Raw genomic sequence first — 21,144 nt, 5'->3', positions numbered from 1 at the left:
TGTGACGTCACATAGTGATGCCAATACAAACAAACATGGCGGGTAGAACAGCAAGATATAGCGACATTAGCTCGGATCCAGACTCTGATTTCAGCGGCTTAAGCAATTTAACAGATTACGCATATATTGAAACGGATGGTTGGAGTATGGAGGCAGATAGCAAAAACGAAATTGAAGAAGAAACTGAAGCTATTGAGCGAATAGCTATTGAAGCTATTCGGCACGATAGCTATTGAAGCTATTCGGCGATCGCCTTCTAACAAACGATTGCATCTTTTGACCACAGGAGCAACTTAAATCTTTCGATTGGTAAGTGTTTGTTTGGCATTAAATGTGGGTGGAGGGAAAGGCTGGATGCATATATAGCTACAAATGTACATACAGCTAGCCTAAATAGCATGTTAGCATCGATTAGCTGGCAGTCATGCCGTGACCAAATATGTCTGATTAGCACATAAGTCAATAACATCAACAAAACTTACCTTTGTTATTTCGTTGACTTTATCGTTGGAAATGCATCTGTTTTGAGTGTCGCAGGATATCCACACATTTCTGCCATGTTAGCATCGATTAGAAGGCCGTGCTAATCGATGCACACTCCACGTAAGACAACTTGAATCCATCGTTGTTACACCCTCCGATTCAAATTGCCGAAGATTCTCTGTCGAAAAAACGGAAAATAACAAAGCTGATTCGACTTTTGTGTGTAATGTGTTTGATAAAATGGTGGATTGCTTCCCATTGTAACGTCACGGGTGAAAGGTCGTCACTCCGACAGCGAACAATTGAAGGGCGTTTAAATCGCCAAATTCACCCTTTTAGAGTTCGAAAATCGGTTAAAAAAACATATGGTCTTTTTTCTGCAACATCAAGGTATATGTTGACGCTTACATAGGTCTGGTGATAATGTTCCCCTTTAACTAATGAAATTGAACTGTTTCTTATTCCAAACAAATTGTTTTTTAAGTTGCACGTCTTTTCTTTCTTTTCTTTAGTCATCTTGCACATCAAGGCTCATAGAGCCAACCGTGGCAACCAGACAACCATTTGGGTCTTATGTGGACAAAGAATTGAGCTTGTGCCAGAGTCACCTTACAGGCTTTAAGGTCCTGGGCAGGTCCAGGGGGCACCAATGGCTCGACTCCAGCTGGCTGGCTGGGGTTTGAAAGCTAGGATGGTTTTAGTTGGATGTTCCACGGGCAGGCGGATGACATGGCCATATCAGCGTACCTGCCTCAATGATGCAAGACGGGATACTGGGAATTTTTGGGTTTGGTCTCTTAAAGTCCGGTTTGTGACGTGTTGGACCCATGTGAAGCCTTCAATTCTCCTGAAGGTCCTGGTATCAAAACCATCAACCCTGGCCGTCAAAGTGGTATTCAGCGTCCATGTTTTGGAGCTGTACAGGAGAATGGAGATGACAGAGGCAGCTAGGGCACGCCGTCTGGTTTAAAGGCCTGCTGAAATGAGATGTTCTTATTTAAACGGGGATAGCAGGTCCATTCTATGTGTCATACGTGAACATTTCGCGATATTGCCATATTTTTGCTGAAAAGATTTAATAGAGAACATCCACGATAAAGTTCACAACTTTTGGTGCCGACAAAAAAGCCTTGCCTTTACCGGAAGTGACAGATGATGACGTCACATGTCTGATGGCTCCTCACATATTCACATTGATTTTAATGGGAGCCTCCAATAAAAATAGCTATTCGGACCGAGAAAACGACAATTTCCCCATTAATTTGAGCGAGGATGAAAGATTCGTGTTTCAGGATATTGATAGCGACGGACTAGAGAGAAAAAAGAAAAAAAAACGCGATTGCATTGGGACGGATTCAGATATATTTAGACACATTTACTAGGATAATTCTGGGAAATCCCTTATCTTTCTATTGTGTTGCTAGGGTTTTAGTGAGTTTAATAGTACCTGATAGTCTGAGGTGTGTCTCCACGGGTGTCTTGACGCCAATGTCTCAGGGGAGTCAACGGCAGCTTTATGGACTGCACAAGCTCAGCTGATGTCCTGTAAGAAGCGCCTTTTTACCACAATTTTCTCACCGAAACCTGCTGGTAGACATTCCGTCGTGATTCATGTTCGCTTGACCGCGCTCTGATTCATAATAAAGTTTCACCTCCAGGAATTTTAAACAAGGAATCACCGTGTGTTTGTGTGGCTAAAGGCTAAAACTTCCCAACTCCATCTTTCTACTTTGACTTCTCCAATATTAATTGAACAAATTGCAAAAGATTCAGCAACAGATTTCCAAAATACTGTGTAATTATGCCGTTAAAGCAGACGACTTTTAGCTGTGTGTGTGCAGCGCTCGTATTTCCTAAAAACCAGTGACGTCTTGCGTAAACGTCTTCATAACACAACATTTTCAAGACTAAGCTCCCAGGAAATTTAAAAATGCAATTTAGTAAACTAAAAAGGCCGTATTGGCATGTGTTGCAATGTTAATATTAATAATACCTGGTTTTTCAGGCTGCTTGGAGCATACAAGCATGATTTGGCACCAAATCCAATCTGCCAAGAGGGAAGGAAGAGACCTGCACGTCTTATTCCTAGACTTAGCCAATGCTTTTGGATCCGTCCCTCATTCTCTCATCTGGTCAGCCTTCAACTTCTTCCACATCCCAAATACCATCACAAACCTGGTGAAAAACTACTTCCGTGATCTGCAATTCTGCGTTAAAACAACAGAATACACAACATCATGGCAATCGCTGGAAGTGGGAATAATGGCTGGATGTACCATCTCCCCTCTAGCCTTCACCATGGCAATGGAAGTGATCATTCGAGCTTCCAAATGGGTTGTGGGTGTAGAACGTCTGAGAGGGGGAGAGCGTCTACCTCCCATCCGTGCCTACATGGACGACATGACCACCTTGACCTCAACCGTTGCATGCACTAAACATCTGCTGGCAAAGCTTCATGCCAACATTACATGGGCACGGATGAAGTTTAAACCCAGCAAGTCCAGGAGCATATCTATCGTCAAGGGGAAACTCACAGACCAGAGGTACTACATCGATGGTACTTCCATTCCGTTGGTGTCAGAGCTGCCAATCAAGAGTCTAGGGCGATTGTACAACGCAAGTCTCAAAGACTCGGACCAGAGCAATCAGCTGAGGGAAGAAACCACCAAAGGCCTTGTCCGCATTGACAAGACCTTACTTCCTGGCAAGTTGAAACTGTGGTGCCTACAGTTTGGATTGCTCCCCCGTTTGATGTGGCCACTAACAGTCTACGAGATCCCCATGTCCAAAGTCGAGAAGCTGGAGAGAACAGTCAGTGCATACATCAAGAAGTGGCTTGGCCTTCCACGGTGCCTCAGTAACATCGGCCTATATGGTCATGGTGCCCTGGAACTGCCCATCTCTAGCCTCACGGAGGAGTTTAAATGCACCAAGGTGAGGCTGAGCATGACACTGACTGAGTCTCAAGATGAGGTGATCCGAGCGGTTGCTCCCAGACTGGCAACCGGGAGGAAATGGATCCCATCTGAGGCTGTGAAACAAGCCAAATCTGCTCTCAGGCATGGAGACATTGTAGGACAAGTGCAGCACGGAAGAGGTGGGTTTGGACTTGGGGCTAGTCGACCCACATGGCACAAGGCAACATCAGCCCAGAGGAGGAAGCTAGTGGTTGATCAGGTTCGACAACAAGAGGAGGCAGACAGATGTGCAACAGCAGTGGCACAATCCAAACAGGGACAGTGGACTAGCTGGGAAAACCTGGAGCATCGTAAGCTCACATGGAAGGATCTTTGGGAAATGGAAGGGAGCCAAATCAGCTTCATCATCAGGGCCACCTATGATGTTCTTCCCACACCCAAAAACTTGAACCAATGGTTTGGAGAAGATCCTTCTTGTGCACTCTGTCAAACCCCTGCAACACTCAGTCACATCCTCACTGGCTGCAAATTCAGTTTGGCTCAAGGTCGCTACACCTGGAGGCACAACCAGGTCTTAAGACAACTGGCGATCACCCTGGAGGAAAGGAGAAATAAAAACAAAGCCCTCTCTCCCCCAATCCCTAGTCACTCAATCACCACTCAGTTTGTAAGAGCAGGACAACTACCACCAAAACCATCTGCAAGAGTGGAGGCAACCCTTCTGGACTCTGCCCGGGACTGGAAAATGCAGGTTGACTTGGACCAGAAACTCATCTTCCCGCCTGAAATCATTACAACTAGCTTCAGGCCGGACCTGGTCTTGTGGTCAACCTCCCAGAAGATTGTGTTCATTGTTGAACTAACTGTACCATGGGAGGCAGCAGTTGGTGAGGCATATGAGCGCAAGCATCTGAGGTATGCGGACATAGCAGCCGAGGCAGAGCAGCGCGGATGGCGTGCCCGAATACTACCAGTTGAAGTCGGGTGCAGAGGTTTTGTTTCTACATCCACAACCAAGCTCCTGAAAGGAATGGGATTGAGAGGTCAGGCCTTCCGGCGGGCTGTCAAATCGCTGTCTGATGCTGCTGAACGAAGTAGCAGGTGGATATGGTTCAAGAGAAAGGACCCAAACTGGGCTGCTAAATGACATCGAGGGGTAAAGGCAGAGGGGGGCACACCTGGGACGCCAGATGTCGCCGTTGAGCCCTCCGGAGGTGTCGTGGGCCTATCAACGAAACACCAATGAAGGAGGGTGCCCACCTGAAGACCCCAGTGAAGCTTTTGCCTCTAACCCCCCACTCAACACTAAGTGCTGATTAATCTGAGGGATTGTATTACCTAGTCCTATGAGCTCTACTACATCATTGATATATAAACTATCAGACTGCATGGTGGGTAGTAGTGGGTTTCAGTAGGCCTTTAAGGTCGCCTGTGTTTGATATTGTCAAGCCCAGGTATTTAAAAGTGGAGAGAAAGTGGACAGGAGTGGGTGGATCAGGTCATGGATCAGGTCCTCCGCCTACATTCATAAGCTCTGTTTTAGGCCGGCTTATCTTCAGGCCTGACTTTTTGGACTCCTCGTCGAACACTAGTTGAATGTATTAAACGCTTATTTAGTGAAACGAAAATATAACAATATATATGAATTAAAGATGCTCACTCCATGCAGAGAATCTTCAGCAAGACACCAAGATGGCACAACCAAACTTGATAGTTGATAGTTATGCGATCGACTGTTTAGTGTGTCTCTCCCATAGTTCACAAATCACTTCAAAGCTTCCAGACCGCAAAGGTCATTGTTCATGCAACTAACCATGCTTCATTATTTCCAGTTCCTTCCGACTAAACAAAAATATATATCCTGTCTATCGACATTTTTTATTGAACACATTTTTTTATTGATATCAATTATGTATCTATGGCGATATATATTGATATCATTTTATCGATGTGGGCTATCAGGAGGATATAAAAGTGTCCATCTTTAAAGGTGTCTGACGGAGCTGATGCCTTTGGAAAGCCCTGCTGCACAATTGTCTTCACAAGAAGAAAGACAAACAAAGTTTAATGAATCCCTTTGTTTCTTTTCTTTAGGGGCTGTGGTTTGCCAATCCCGGAGGCAGCAACAGTATGCCCAGTCGAACCCACAGCTCAGTGCAACGGACACGCTCCCTGCCAGTTCACACAACGCCGCAAACTATGGTCATGTTCCAACAAGCTGGTAATAAACAATAAAAGACACTTAACACGTACACATTCTTTGATTTCATGTCTTCTGACTTCAGGGGGACTCAGATTCATTGGACTTGTCTTTTGGGACACATTCAAGAGTATATTACCAATTGGGGTGTCCCGATACCACTTTTTCACTTCAGATACGATACTGATATTTTGGACCTTAGAGTTTGGGCCAATAGCGTTGTTAATACGTTATGATATCAGCAGGAATCACAGTTCTTACTGTACCAGTGGAATGTTGGAAAATGTTTAAGTGAAATCAGTCAACACGACAATAGCTATGACAAACACTAACCATAGGGCATGAAAGTTGACAAGAAGATACGACAGCCATTGAAGCCCATTCAATCTCTTTATTAAGCAATCCGGTGAAAAGATTTAAAAGAGCTGGCACCAAAGCCGACAAACTGCTAACTGATAAAGCTAACAAACACAGCTTTGATGACATCACACATCACTCAGCAACAGCCTTTTAAAGGCACACACACGCAAAGTAATTCTGATAGTAATTCAACTACTTTTTTGGTAAAGTGACAAGTAACTATAATCACTTTTTTAAAGTGATTTTCAGAAAACTGTTCATCTGTATATTAATGTACTTTCCTTTGTGTGCTTAGTTTTGCTGGAGAAAATTAATAAACACGCTTAAGTTGTTTTTTTAATCTCTAATTTAAAAGACTTGAACCACTGGATACGGAATAAAATTAAACTCAATAAATAATACATACATTCAAATTGATCAGCTACATTAATTCAGGAGCACAATTTATAAGACGTTAGGAACAACTTAAACCACAATAGGACCCCAAAGCAGAGATCTACACTAAACAGGGTTTCCCGCAGATAGCCACAATATATGTGGCGGTGGTGCTGTGGTCAATGTGACATCATCATCATATATGGCGACATGATCATTTGATATTTTCTTCAAAACGGCTAAACAAATGTTTTATCTGTGTGTGTGTTATGTACTGTATATTTAAAAACAAATCTGTGTTAATAGTTTTTAGAAATAACAGAGGGACAATAGGTAAGAAATAAATGGAAATTTTTCTCTTATTATATTGTTTTTCCCTATTTTTCAATTGTTGCTGCTCATTGTAAAAGGTAAGACAGGCTACACTATATTCTGCCCTCCCTGAACGTTGGAATTTAGTTTGCAAAATAAGTAAACAGTCTTTTAAATTAAAGATCAAAAAATAAATTGAGAGAGTTTATTGAAATTCTCCACAATGAAGTCCCTGTAAAACTAACCACACTAAAGAAAGTACACACTAGAAATGCACATACATGTAGGAATCTCATTAAATTATTGATACAGTTTGGAACAAAATGGGGAAAACATCCAAAGAATGATATTATGCCGGATAAAAGCTTGGCTAAAATGCTGCTAACTCAATGCTAACATACAATGGAGCAGCTAATTGAAAGGCTAACCAAAATTAGCATGGCCAATCGTAGGGCACATAAATATAAAGACAATAATTGACACTCACTCCCATTCATACCTATGGACAATTTACAGTCTCCAATGAAGCTAACAATCTTAGGTAACACAGGTTGTTAGGTAACACAGGTTAGTAACATGCATGTTTTTGGAATGTAGGAGGAAGCCGGAGTACCCAGAAAAATCCCCACAAGGGGAGAACATGCACACTTTACACACACAGATGTCCAAACCGAGGTTTGAAGACGCACGCGGCGTAAAGTTAGACGTTATTGTTGGGAGTAATGCCAAAGTGAGTGTAGAAATGCCTTATACAGTGGGGCAAAAAGTATTTAGTCAGCCACCGATTGGGCAAGTTCTCCCACTTAAAATGATGACAGAGATCTGTAATTTTCATCGTAGGTACACTTCAACTGTGAGAGACAGAATGTGAAAAAAAATCCAGGTGTTCACATTGTAGGATTTTTAAAGAATTTATTTGTAAATGATGGTGGAAAAAAAGTATTTGGTCAACCATTCAAAGCTCTCACTGATGGAAGGAGGTTTTGGCTCAGAATCTCACGATACATGGCCCCATTCATTCTTTCCTTAACACGGATCAATCGTCCTGTCCCCTTAGCAGAAAAACAGTCCCAAAGCATGATATTTCCACCCCCATGCTTCACAGTAGGTATGGTGTTCTTGGGATGCAACTCAGTATTCTTCTTCCTCCAAACACCACAAGTTGAGTTTATACCAAAAAGTTCTATTTGGGTTTCATCTGACCACATGACATTCTCCCAATCCTCTGCTGTATCATTCATGTATCCATTTTGGTATAAACTCAACTATGCGTCATATAACGTACACTTATTCAACCTGTTGTTCACTATTTATTATTTATTTTAATTTGCCTTTCAAATGTTTATTCTTGGTGTTGGATTTTATCAAATAAATTTCCCCCAAAAATGCGACTTATACTCCAGTGCAAAGTATATATATATTTTTTTTCCTTCTTTATTATGCATTTTCGCCTGGTGCGATTTATACTCCAGAGCGATTTATAATCCGAAAAATACGGTAAACGGTTGCATATTCTTCACTGTATTAAAGCAGTATATAAAAGTACGTTATCAAATTATTCACACAAATACAAGTGGATCTAATATACAAACTCCGTTTCCATATGAGTTGGGAAATTGTGTTGGATGTAAATATAAATGGAAAACAATGATTTGCAAATCATTTTCAACTCATATTCAGTTGAATATGCTACAAAGACAACATATTTGATGTTCAAACTGATAAAAAAAAATTTGGGCAAATAATCATTAACTTTAGAATTTGATGCCAGCAACACGTGACAAATAAGTTGGAAACGGTGACAATAAATACTGATGAAGTTGAGGAATGCTCATCAAACACTTATATGGAACATCCCACAGGTGTGCAGGCTAATTGGGAACCCGTGGGTGCCATGATTGGGTATAAAAGCAGCTTCCATGAAATGCTAAGTAATTCACAAACAAGGATGGGATGAGGGTCACCACTTTGTAAGCAAATTGTCAAACAGTTTTAATACAACATTTCCCAACGAGCTATTGAAAGGAATTTAGGGATTTTACCATCTACGGTCCGTAAAATCATCAAAAAGTTCAGAGAATCTGGAGAAATCACTGCAAGTAAGCGATGATATTACGGACCTTTGATCTTTCAGGCGGTACTGCATCAAAAACCGACATCAGTGTGTAAAGGATATCACCACATGGGCTCAGGAACACATCATAAAACCACTGTCAGTAACTACAGTTGGTCGCTACATCTGTAAGTGCAAGTTAAAACTACTACGCAAACCCAAACCCATTTATCAACAATAGCCTGAAACGCCGCCTCTTGACTGGGCCCAAGCTCACCTAAGATGGCCTGATGCAAAGTGGAAAGGTTTTCTGTGGTCTGACGATTCCACACTTCGAATTATAGGACGTGGTGTCCTCCAGAACAAAGAGGAAAATAACCATCCGGATTGTTATAGGCGCAAAGTTCAAAAGCCAGCATCTGTGATGGTATGGGGGTGTATTAGTGCCCAAGGCATGGGTAACTTACACATCTGTGAAGGCACCATTAATGCTGAAAGGTCCATACAGGTTTTGGAGCAACATATGTTGTCATCCAAGCAACGTTATCATGGACGCCCCTGCTTATTTCAGCAAGACAAGTGTTACAACAGTGTGGCTTCGTAAAAAAAGAGTGCAGGTACTTTCCTGGCCCGCCTGCAGTCCAGACCTGTCTCCCATCGAAAATGTGTGGCACATTATGAAGCGTAAAATAAGACAGCGGAGACCCCGGACTGTTGAACGACTGAAGCTCTACATAAAACAAGAATGGGAAAGAATTCCACTTTCAAAGCTTCAACTAGTTTCCTCAGTTGCCAAACGTTTATTGAGTGTTGTTAAAAGAAAAGGTGATTTAACACAGTGGTGAACATGCCCTTTCCCAACTACTTTGGCATGTGAAATTCTAAATTATTATTTGCAAAAAAAAATAAAGTTTGAGTTTGAACATCAAAAATCTTGTCTTTGTAGTGCATTCACTTGAATATGGGTTGAAAATGATTTGCAAATCATTGTATTCCGTTTATATTTACATCTAACACAATTTCCCAACTCATATGGAAACGGGGTTTGTAGAAAGTCCTTTAGTCTTCCAGCGAAGAAGAATCAGGAAAGGAGCTCCAAAACCGAGGTGATGACGAGTGTATGTGAGAGAGGAAGAGAGCAAGGTTTGGGAAAGTTTTTAAAGAGTTCCACAATTAGACTCTTTGTGCCGTGAGGATGTCTCCCTGACCCACTTGCCTGCCTTCTTTCACTTTCAAATCTACTGAATCATGCACACTTCATGTAGCAGCCTCAGCCAGACTAACCGTGTAGGAAAATAAAGGATGGTTTTGATAAGAGGAGTGAGAGTGGATGTATTTGGGATCATTGAAGCCTATAAATAGTCTGCTTAGGCCGACTGCCTCGTCTCTTTGACCACAAGAGATTTTCACTGCCCGGACTCTGCTAAACACTGAATAGCTAGCCAGGGTTGCTCGGTTGCACGATCCAAATATCCGCCCAACACACCCTGAAACTGTTCAACCTCCAGCTAACCTTCTCCCAAACCTCTTCACCCAGTTATACAACTGAAACTGTGTCAGTCAGCTGTTACCTGGGAGATTTCCAAACAAACACAAACTGTGTGCTGAAATGTTAACACTGTGGAGATAATGTCATTTACTGCTTTCTCACTCACTCTAAAATAAACTTACATTTCTGTCCTCTTCAATTCCAAATCTAAGAATACACCCATTGAACTACTTAAAATGTGTATTGGCTCATCTCAGTCAACTTGATTTTATTTGTACAGCTGAAGATGACTCATTTTAATAATAGGAGTAAGATAGCATCATGCTGATTCCAATACTGATCATCCATGAGTGAGAGAGGCCGATACCGATCACAAGTATTAAATGTAATGTTTAAAATTTATGTTTAGTTCTACTGACAGCTTAACAATATAAACAACATATTTAAACTGCTGGATTACCTTATTCCCTTTCTGTATATGTAATTTGTTCAGTCTCCTCCAGTTTTAAATTTAGACGTGATAATGATATTTAAGACCAGGGGTCTCAGACACGCGGCCCGCGGGGCTAATTGCGGCCCCCACCTTAATATGAAAGTTTAATGTTAGTGCGGCCTGCAAGTTTTATATGAATGGCACTTGACAGCGTTGTGTTATTTGGGTCCAAAATGTCTCTTTCAACGTTCTGGGTTGCCTACCCTTGCAATAGTGGAAAAGCGGCAAATGAGTGAACGCGACATGGAGACGAGGGTTTTCTTGCGTGCCTGACTGCAGTCACACCCCGACACCTGTCCGTCAGTAATAACAGTCCCCGATACTAGGGATTCATTCAGACTGTTGTTAGTTTTTTTCATTGTTTAATTTGCATTGCTTCACACGATGGACACTACAAATATTTCTATATGACGCCGGATAACACTCAGGGAGCCATCACTTTTTTGCGCTCGTTATCCAGGTACTTTATTATCCGGCCACCGCCGGTGTTGCTGTAGGGAGGAAAAGCGGGAACCACACACATTGCGGAAATAAAATTATTCTCCATGCGTCGGCTAAATACAAATATATTCCTACAACCCCAAACATGTCTTTTTCAAAGCCTGTAGTGATGAGCAAAGACAATTCCAGGGAAAAGTGGGAGATGCAATATTTCTTTGTTGAGCACAGGAGCACCCCGACGTGTCTTATTTGCACAGAGAAAGTTGCTGTGCACAAGGGATACAATTTGAAATCTCATTATACTACTAGACATGCTGAGTATGCAAAACAATGTTTAAGAAATATTTTATTGCGACCCAGCCCTCACCCAGACTCTGCATCCAGTGGCCCCCAGGTGAATTGAGTTTGAGGGGACCCCTGTTTAAGACCTTTAGAAATGCAGTTTAGTTGCCATAATGGAGGTGATATGTTACTTTCTATCTGCTTCTATTTTTTTTACACCATAAATCTCACCTACAACAGTAGTTTGTGTCTGCAGTTGAAATGAACTTGTTGAATTACATATTCATCCTGTTTTTTCCCCTCCACATAGATCTACAGCTGCCGGCTACAGAGCCAGACATCAACAATCGCCTCGAATCATTATGTCTGAGCATGACAGAACATGCCTTGGGAGGTAATATACACGTTTTTTTTTTTACCTTTATGAAAAAAACAAACTTTTCATTGCAAAATAACAAATGAGATGCATATAATTATTACTAAAACATCCACACAAATACGTGTTCTGTAAACTTGTTTTTCAGCCATTATTTATTTACACAATATGGTTGTATTGCTGGTAGTCACGTGACTTCTTCCCAGTAGTGGTGGACCAAGCTAAGACGGTTGTTGTACAGCAAGTACCGCACGAACTATCTGAGTACAAAAAAGGCTTAAAAGCAGATTCCAGAAAAAAAATCTAACCATGCAATGGAAGGGATGTATCCCTATACTTGATCAAAAAAAATATTTGATGAGTGATATCAAGGATTACTTCGGTTGCGTTCCCAGAAATATCGAACGATTGTGCTCCAAGACATATGGAACTTGGGAAAAGCATGGATGTTCTACAACTTATTTGTGTGTGGCTGAGTCAAGAAAATTGATATCAAGACTATCCTGGATAAATATGCATCGTGTCCTGTTCGTGTAAGTTTCCATGTCATGATTTAACTTAGCGTCTTCTGATGTTTGTTGCACGCACATTTTTACGAGTAGCGTGTTTTCCCCTGTCTTTACCAAAAATATAACTTTAGATTAGGCTGACCATATCATAACAGTAAATTTTTGGGGACCCACTTTTTTGTAAGCTTTTTGAAAACAAATGATAAATGTTGTATCTCACATTCTATATCGTGTTTTGGAAAAACGTTGTCATAAACGTTACCTAATTCATTAAAAGAAATAATAATAATAAAATAAAAAAAAGAAGACAAATTTGTATGCATATGTAAATGTATTCAGTTATAAACATTCATTCACTTTCTTCTTTCCTTCATGGATCTAAACTTTACCCCTGCTGGTAGTTTTTTCTATGTTTTTATTTAATAAGTTGTAGGTGTATTTTATTCAGTATAAAAGTGTAAAAAGTGTTTGGCTTGAGTCATGAAATGATGATAATGGTGTGTCAGGGCATACATACATTTTAACGCTTAAATCTCTGGAGTCTACATCAACGTCACATCTATTCCTCATTTCAAAATGTTTTAGTTTTTTTAATGTTTTTTTTTGTTTCGCCTTTTTTGTCAAATAAAACTGTTTTTTATGGCAAACACACAAAATATGTAAAATATTACACCCAAATTATTTTTCAAAGTGGAATATTTAGTGTGACGTGATTTGGGGGGTTAGGACTTGTGGGGAGGGGAGGAGGAAGAATTAGTGCGGCAAGGGATTCTGGGTATTTATGTTCTGTTTATGTTGTGTTACGGTGCGGATGTTCTCCCGAAATGTGTTTGTCATTCTTGTTTGGTGTGGGTCCAGAGTGTGGCGCATATTTGTAACAGTGTTAAAGTTGTTTATACAGCCACCCTCAGTGTGACCTGTATGGCTGTTGACCAAATATGCCTTGACAGCCAAACCACCATCTCGCTCTCTCTGCCCCTCCCTCATGTATTCTGCTGCGTGCGCACATCTTCACAATTTGTTATGTTATGTATCTTAACCCCTTCTTAATCCTGGACGTACATTGAAAATACACGCAACCCTGACTCAAAATGCCAGACATCTGAGGCATTTAAGAAATCCCGCCCGGACCCCCCAGACAGGCCCGCAAAAGAGGACATGTCTGGGGAAAAGTGTACGTATGGTCAGTGTACTTTAGATGTCAACATTGTGTACGTGCTGAACCCACTAGCTGCAAAAGCTCACTCTCCAATCAGTTAAACAGACTCAATAACTCCACAATGACGTTTTGGTGAATTTCTGGAAGTGAAACAGTACAGAAATAATGCCATTGTAAATTATTAATACTAACACAGATACTCGTAAATGTGTTAGCATGTTAGAAAATGTTAACAACGCTAGCGTCCTTATCTTACAATAGCACATAAAAATATGCACGTAAACACTCCTATAGACATCATACATTGGACCGTTTGGTAAGTAAGAATTGTTTGTTATATTGTAATACTTGCAAACATTGCTTGGAGTGATGAATGAAGAATCATTTGGACCAGAAACAATATGGATGTTTTACTTCCAGTTCAATCCATTAAAAGAGTAAGTCCATTTTCAACCCGCAACACCTGCAGTGAGCGAAATTGTCCAAAAGATGGCGCCATCGCACAAACAATAACACACCTTTTCAGTGTCAGTGCTTAAGCTTAGTGAGAACTATTGAACACAAAACATTATGGTCGGTATCAAATAAAAATCCATAAATTAGCCGCTTAATTTTATAAGCAGCAAGGTTGGAAAAAAAATAGCGGCTTTTAGTCCGGATTTAGGTAATAGTTTTTCAAAGGGCAATACTGTACAAACTACATTTAAATAAAAGGAGCCTGTGTAAAGCTTCTGTAGCAGTAGAAATGTACTGCTATTCTGAAGATAAAGACAATGAAAATATGACAATTATTGTCTAAATAGTGGGAACACCTCACAGTGTGAATGGATATTCAGTGGCGCTGCCTTCGGCCTCTGGGACATGGAATTGACCAGAGATGCCCAGGTAGCTACAGGAATCCTCATTATGCATGCGCATTCTATGCACAAATAATGCACACACATGCAATAAATAAGATTAAATGATTCCCTGGCAGGAATCTGTCTCCTGTTTTAAGACTCCCAACTCTAAAATAACCTCTATCTGAAAATGGAGGTGCCACAATTGTTTTATAAAAGGAATACAACATACATTTGTTGAGTCCATGTTTTGGCTGACATCAGATCTGTTTACAACGTCACTTTAAAAATAAATAAATATCTGCAAACGTTGTGAATTGGGCATGGGGGGGGGGGGGCAAGTGTGCAAAAAAGAATCTCTTGTAGAAGACATTTCTCCCAGGGTTACAGTCATTCCACCCCCACTAAGCTCAAGTGAGGTGAAGACAGAAGGGCCTCAGTGCTGCACACTAACATTTGACAAGTACTGCTTTGTGTGTGTGCGCGTGTCGGAAAGGCACCAAAAACTAAGAAATGTTGACACAACACAACTGGGATGGTACTCAAGGTGGAACGATTTCTTAAGTGTAGCTGGCATAGAAAAGCTGAAGTCTTTTACTTTTCTTATGTTTACAGTTTATGGCCATTATTCTTTCCCTAATTATGTATCTGCTACAAATCTGTCAATGTGATATATTTGCACATTCTGCTCTACTTGGTGAGGGAATATCAAACCCAAACGCAGGTTACTGTCACCTTGTGCTCTGTGAGCGTGTGGTGTGACGCCAGGATGCAGTGACATCCACCTAGGTCAGGGGTCGGCAACCTTCAGCATACAAAGAGCCATTGGAGCCCATTTCCCCCCCAAATAAAACCCACCTAGAGCCGCGAACTCTGTTAGATTCCTAAAATGACGATAACACTACTTAATAGTTTCTTTTCACTTGTGTTATAGGACTTATGACATCAAACACTCTACAAAAACGGCTCGTATTTTATTTCTGGGTATAACAAAGCAAATCACCAAATTATTTTGAATATTAAAAAAAAAAAACACTGTTCCTTCCCTTTATTAATGAATAAAAATGTTTAAATCAGACCCCAAAAGGGACAAGCGTTAGACAAAATATTCACCTCCTGGTACCCCAGCACCTAAAAAACTCTCAAATCAAGACTCCAAACATCCCAGAACAAGCTAGTCAGGTTACTTCCAGACCTCCACCCCAGATCACACCTCACTCCAACCCACTTCTCCAAAGTGGGCTGGGTCAGGGTGGAGGACAGAGTCGAACAACTTTCACTGAGCCTTGTCTATAACATCCACTACACCTCCCTGATACCGAAGTACATGTCAAACTACTTCCTTGATGACCGCCATAACCACAACACCAGGGGGAGCTCCACAAACCACGTTAAACACAGATTCCAATCTAACAAAGGTCTTAACTCATTCTCTTTCTATGCCACATCAATGTGGAATGCACTCCCAACAGGTGTAAAAGTAAGTGCATCGCTACCCTCCTTCAAAACCGCTCTAAAACAACACCTCCTGGTAACTTCAACCCTTTACTAATACCCTCCTCCATTCACATCACATCTCCCCGGATTGTAAATAATCTAATGTAAATAATCAAGTGTACTTCTAATGTATATACTTGTTCTTATGCTATCTGAACTCACTATGTTTTCTGCTCGCTGTACATATCCTACTAAGTCAGACCTACACTGTTTCAATGTCCATTTCTCTAGTGATGCAATTGTTAATGACTGAAGTACTGATATCAACCAAAGCTCCTCGTCCCACTCCCCGGATTTTAAATAATGTAAATAATTCAATGTATATACTATGATTATTAACTTGAAAAACTTACTCGGGTGTTACCATTTAGTGGTCAATTGTGCGGAATATGTACTGAACTGTGCAATCAATGAAAGAATGGATGGATGGAACTCATTCCAGTATTTTGAAGGCTACTTCTAAGGCATATTCATTTGACTAAAAATGGAAAACAACAACCTCGTCAACAATAAAAGCAAATTAATAACTATGTAAGTAGATAAAATGTTTCACTTTTTTGATCCGTCCAATTGCTGGGGATTGACCGCTAAAAACCATTCAATTGCATGGCAGCAAGAGATGTCTCATAAGGGCTGTGACATACACTTCCATCGACAAAATATTCAAATGTGTTTTATTTTCCTATGAAGTGAAGTGAATTATATTTATATAGCGCTTTTCTCAAGTGACTCAAAGCGCTTTACATAGTGACACCCAATATCTAAGTTACATTTAAACCAGTGTGGGTGGCACTGGGAGCAGGTGGGTAAAGTGTCTTGCCCAAGGACACAACGGCAGTAACAAGGATGGCACAAGCGGGAATCGAACCTGCAACCCTCAAGTTGCTGGCACGGCCACTCTACCAACCGAGCTATGCCGCCCCTATGACAAGATCCCAGAACTTTCCAAAACAACAACTGTTAAATTCAAATGAATTAACTAAATAAAATTAAATATAATAGACCAAGTAACCGTTATTTGTTGACATTCGGTTTCAAAGCCAAAGGGAGCCACGGCGGAGGCATGAAAGAGCCGCGGGTTGAAGACCCCTGTCCTAGGTCGTATCGAGTTGCGAGTATTTTTGTTTTTAAAAAAAAATTAAGATCAGCGTTGTCAAACTCTGTTTCTTTAAGGGCCACATGGCAGTAATGGCTGCTGTTGAGAGAGTCGTGGATGAATTAGGGTTGTACCGCTACGAATGAATCAAAAAGGGTATTATACTCTGTTTGAAAAGTACCGGGCTTCACGGTGGCAGAGGGGTTCGTGCGTCTGCGTCACAATACGAAGGTCCTGCAGTCCTGGGTTCAAATCCAGGCTCGGGATCTTTCTGTGTGGAGTTTGCATGTTCTCCCCGTGACTACGTGGGTTCCCTCCGGGTACTCCGGCTTCCTCCCACTTCCAAAAACATGCACCTGGGGATAAGTTGATTGGCAACACTAAATTGGCCCCAGTGTGTGAATGTGAGTGTGAATGTTGTCTGTCTATCTGTGTTGGCCCTGCGATGAGGTGGCGACTTGTCCAGGGTGTACCCCGCCTACCGCCCGATTGTAGCTGGGATAGGCGCCACCGCCCCCCGCGACCCCAAAAGGGAATAAGCGGTAGAAAATGGATGGATGGATGAAAAGTACCGGTTCGGTCTATCTGTGTTGGCCCTGTGATGAGGTGGCGACTTGTCCAGGGTGTACACCGCCTTCCGCCTAAATGCAGCTGAGATAGGCTCCAGCACCCCCCACAACCTTGAAAGTGACAAGCGGTAGAAAATGGATGGGTTCTCAATTTTTCTTAACTAAATGTAAATGTGTTATACTTGTATAGCGCTTTTCTACCTTTTTTTAAGGAACTCAAAGCGCTTTAATACTATTTCCACATTCACACACACACACACACACTGATGGTGGGAGCTGCCATGCAAGGTGCTAACCAGGACCCAACAAGAGCGAGTGTGAAGTGTCTTGCTCAAGGGCACAACGGACGTGACTAGGTTGGTAGGAGGTGGGGATTGAACTAGTAACCCTCAGATTGCTGGCACGGCCACTCTCCCAACTTCACCACGCCAGGGACGGAAACGGGCATGACGGCGGGTTTACTAGCAGATGAGTATGTTCGGCAGTGCACAATCATGGAGTACTTACAAGCAGACACAGTGTGTAGACAGATAAGGGAGAACGGATGCATTTTGGCTTAAAAACTGACGATAGAGGTGAAGTTATAACACTGAAACACCCTCAGTAAGAGGTGCTTTAAGACATGGCTAGCTAGCTAGCAGCGAACATCCATCCGCAGTCGGTACTGTTTAAGATACTTCCTAATCCCTAATCCTCGCCTCCATGGCGACAAATAAAGTCAGTTTCTTACAAGTAGCACTATCACTGCAGGACGAGGAATAGCTAAACATGCTTCACTACACACCATAGGAGGATACAATACAAATACAACTGGTGTCACCGCTAACAAAGGCTAGCGTGTCTGAACGTAAACAAATGCCATGGGTGGATCTACACCTGACATCTACTGTAAAGATACCAAGTACAATAGCATACCTAGTTGATACTACTATGATTACATTAATATTTTTTATCGTCACAAAATATTTTTTCCTTAAAAAAAAAAAAATCATATTATGTTTATAAACACAGGAAATATGTCCCTGGACACAGGAGGACTTTGAATATGACCAAAGTAGGATCCTGTAACGACTCGGCATCTGATTGATACCCAAATTTGTGGTATCATTCAAAACTAATGTAAAGTATCAAACAACAGAAGAATAAGTGATTATTACATTTTAACAGAAGTGTAGATTGTTAAAACAGAAAATAAGCAGATATTAACAGTAAATGAACAAGTGGATTAATAATACATTTTTACAGCTTGTCCTTAATAGTTTTGACAAAATAATAGAATGATAAATTACACAATATGTCGTCAGCAGACAAATTAGGAGCCTTTGTTTGCTTACTTACTACTAAAAGACAAGTTATCTAGTATCCTCACTATTTTGTCTAAGGCCAAAATTGTTCTTCGACAGCAATAAGAGACATTTGTTTCATGTACCCTAAGAATTTTTGTTCAAATAAAGCCAGTGTTGCTATTTTGTGTGGTGCCCCTTTTTTTTTCTTTTTTCCCTAAAGTTTCGAAAATAGATTTTTGTACCGGAACCGGTACCAAAACATTGGTATCGGGACAACCCTAATATGAATATAATCGTATAATTGCCTCATGACATTATTACACAATTGCCTATACATAGATTAGATTTTTACTCAAACATTGCACTTAAATTAGAAGTAAAGTTCAAATACATTCAGGGAATTTCGATAACAATAAAATGTTTGGAATAGTTTGTTACGTAAGATAACATTCAAGTTTAGAATATATGCAATTGCATCCAATACAGTTTTTACAGTAAAAAATGGAAAGAACAAAAAAAGATAATGTACTTTATGGACACATTATTTTCAGGCTTTTGCGGGCCAGATGTCGCCCACAGACCATGAGTTTGACACCAGTGATATAAAAGGTTCAAAATATTGACTAATATTGCAGCAAGGTCGCTGAGTTGTCATTGCGATCCCTCTTGCTGCATCATCTTATTCTCTGGCAATCGCCACAACTTCATTAATGAAACAATGGGAATTGTAGTAAGCTGAGTACCGTAAATTACTAACTGCTATTTTTTCCTTTATATTGAACCCTGCGGCTTATGAAACGGTGTGGCTAAATCATGGATTTTTCTTTGCAAACACAATTAATTTGCACACTGAGGTGGTGTGTAGTTTGTGCTGTGGCTTTTGGAAAAGTTTGCTTCCTGCAGGGACTGCATTATGAACGTCTGTAGCATTTCCTTCTGTTTAGCGCTTTCAACCAGAAGTACAAATGTTGTTCTGTATTTAGTCGTTTCTAGTCGTATAGATTCTTGATTCAACACTACAAGCAATTTTTGTAAGTTTTACAATATAACAAAAATGATTTTTACTGACTAAACCGTGCCATGTGGGATGTCTGTAGGAGTGTTTTTATCCATGTTTATACGTGCTATCGTAATGTAATCAAGATCGCATTGTTAGCATTAGCTAATATGCTAACTTGTTTATGAGTGTCTGTGTTAGTATTATTAACTTAAAATGGCATTCTTTTTGTATAGTTTTCGTTTCATAAATTCACCAAAACGTCACTGTGGTGCTATTGAGTCTGATTAGCTGATTTGAGAGCTAGCTTCCAAGGCTAGTGGGTCAATGACTATAACTTGTATTTATTAATTGTTTTTGATCAGCAGTAATGTTGTGATACAGGCACTGTTTGGAAACAGTTAAGGTATATAAATAGAGATCTACATAATCTTTCTGTGTAAATAACTCATTTCACAACGTATCGGCAATCTGTGATCAATTTATGGAAACATATTTTTTTCTTCTAAAATTTTAATCAATCAATGTTTAAATATATAGCCCTGCATCACGAGTGTCTCAAAGGGCTGCACAAGCTACAACGACATCTTGGGCTCGGATCCCACACCAGGGAAAGGAAAAACTCAACCCAATGAAACAATGAGAAACCTAGGAGGGGACCGCAAGCGACCGGTGCAATGGACGTCGAGTGGATCTAGCATAACATTGTGAGAGTCCAGTCCATAGTGGATCTAATATAATAGTGTGACAGTCCAATCCATAGTAAATCTAACAGTGAGCCTGAGCTTACTGAAAACAAACATGCCGTCGATCATGTGGGAATTCTTAACGGTTTCAGAGGAAGACTTTCCGCATTTTAATTGCACCAAGTTTTCTGCAAACATTCCTCAAGGCAGGGAAAAAAATATTACACTTCAACACATCAAACCTGATCAGCCACTTGAAACACTAGCATCACTATGACTGTTTTTTGTTTTTTTTACGATGCTATGAAGACATCTGCACTGCTGAAGGTGACCTAAAGCTCGCCGCAAAAAAAGGCTAATTCCTATTTCTTCCTTACTTCGTCACAGTGTTTGAAAAGTGAAAAAGTTTGCCAAAGACCACTGCAGAGCTAAAGCAATTTGCAAAGTCATCAGGAACGGGGACCAGCCCTTTACCATTGTTAAAGATACTGGCTTTTGTCAGGACACATCTGTAGGTAGATTGTTAAATGCATAAACCTTTTTGGAGCTTTCTTATCCTCAGGTGTGCACAAACTACACTTACATTTACTTTAAAAAATGAATAGCTATAAATAGGTTATCTGTATTGGTCTTGAGAAGCAGGAAACTATATCAGTTATTAATATTGGCTTGAAGACAAAAAATGGTAAATCCCGACTGCATTTACAATATTTATTCAGGCTTC

At 40.7% G+C, this 21,144-nt stretch overlaps 1 protein-coding gene across 4 annotated transcripts in view; it reads left to right on the top strand.

Annotated features, from left to right (window-relative positions):
• Positions 1-21,144, top strand: part of samd4a (sterile alpha motif domain containing 4A) — a 161,204-nt gene that overhangs the window by 126,028 nt on the left and 14,032 nt on the right. For all 4 annotated transcript variants that reach the window (XM_061887307.1, XM_061887306.1, XM_061887305.1 and 1 more), the window contains 2 exons: positions 5,496-5,622; positions 11,717-11,800. In XM_061887307.1, coding sequence (XP_061743291.1) covers positions 5,496-5,622; positions 11,717-11,800 — 211 coding nt within the window. The remainder of the gene's footprint in view (positions 1-5,495; positions 5,623-11,716; positions 11,801-21,144) is intronic.

The sequence above is a fragment of the Nerophis ophidion genome, linkage group LG25, assembly GCF_033978795.1.
Source record: "Nerophis ophidion isolate RoL-2023_Sa linkage group LG25, RoL_Noph_v1.0, whole genome shotgun sequence".
Classification (NCBI taxonomy): Eukaryota; Metazoa; Chordata; class Actinopteri; order Syngnathiformes; family Syngnathidae; genus Nerophis; species Nerophis ophidion.
The sequence above is the reverse complement of the archived record's forward strand: the minus strand, read 5'-3'. Positions and strand labels throughout refer to the sequence as shown.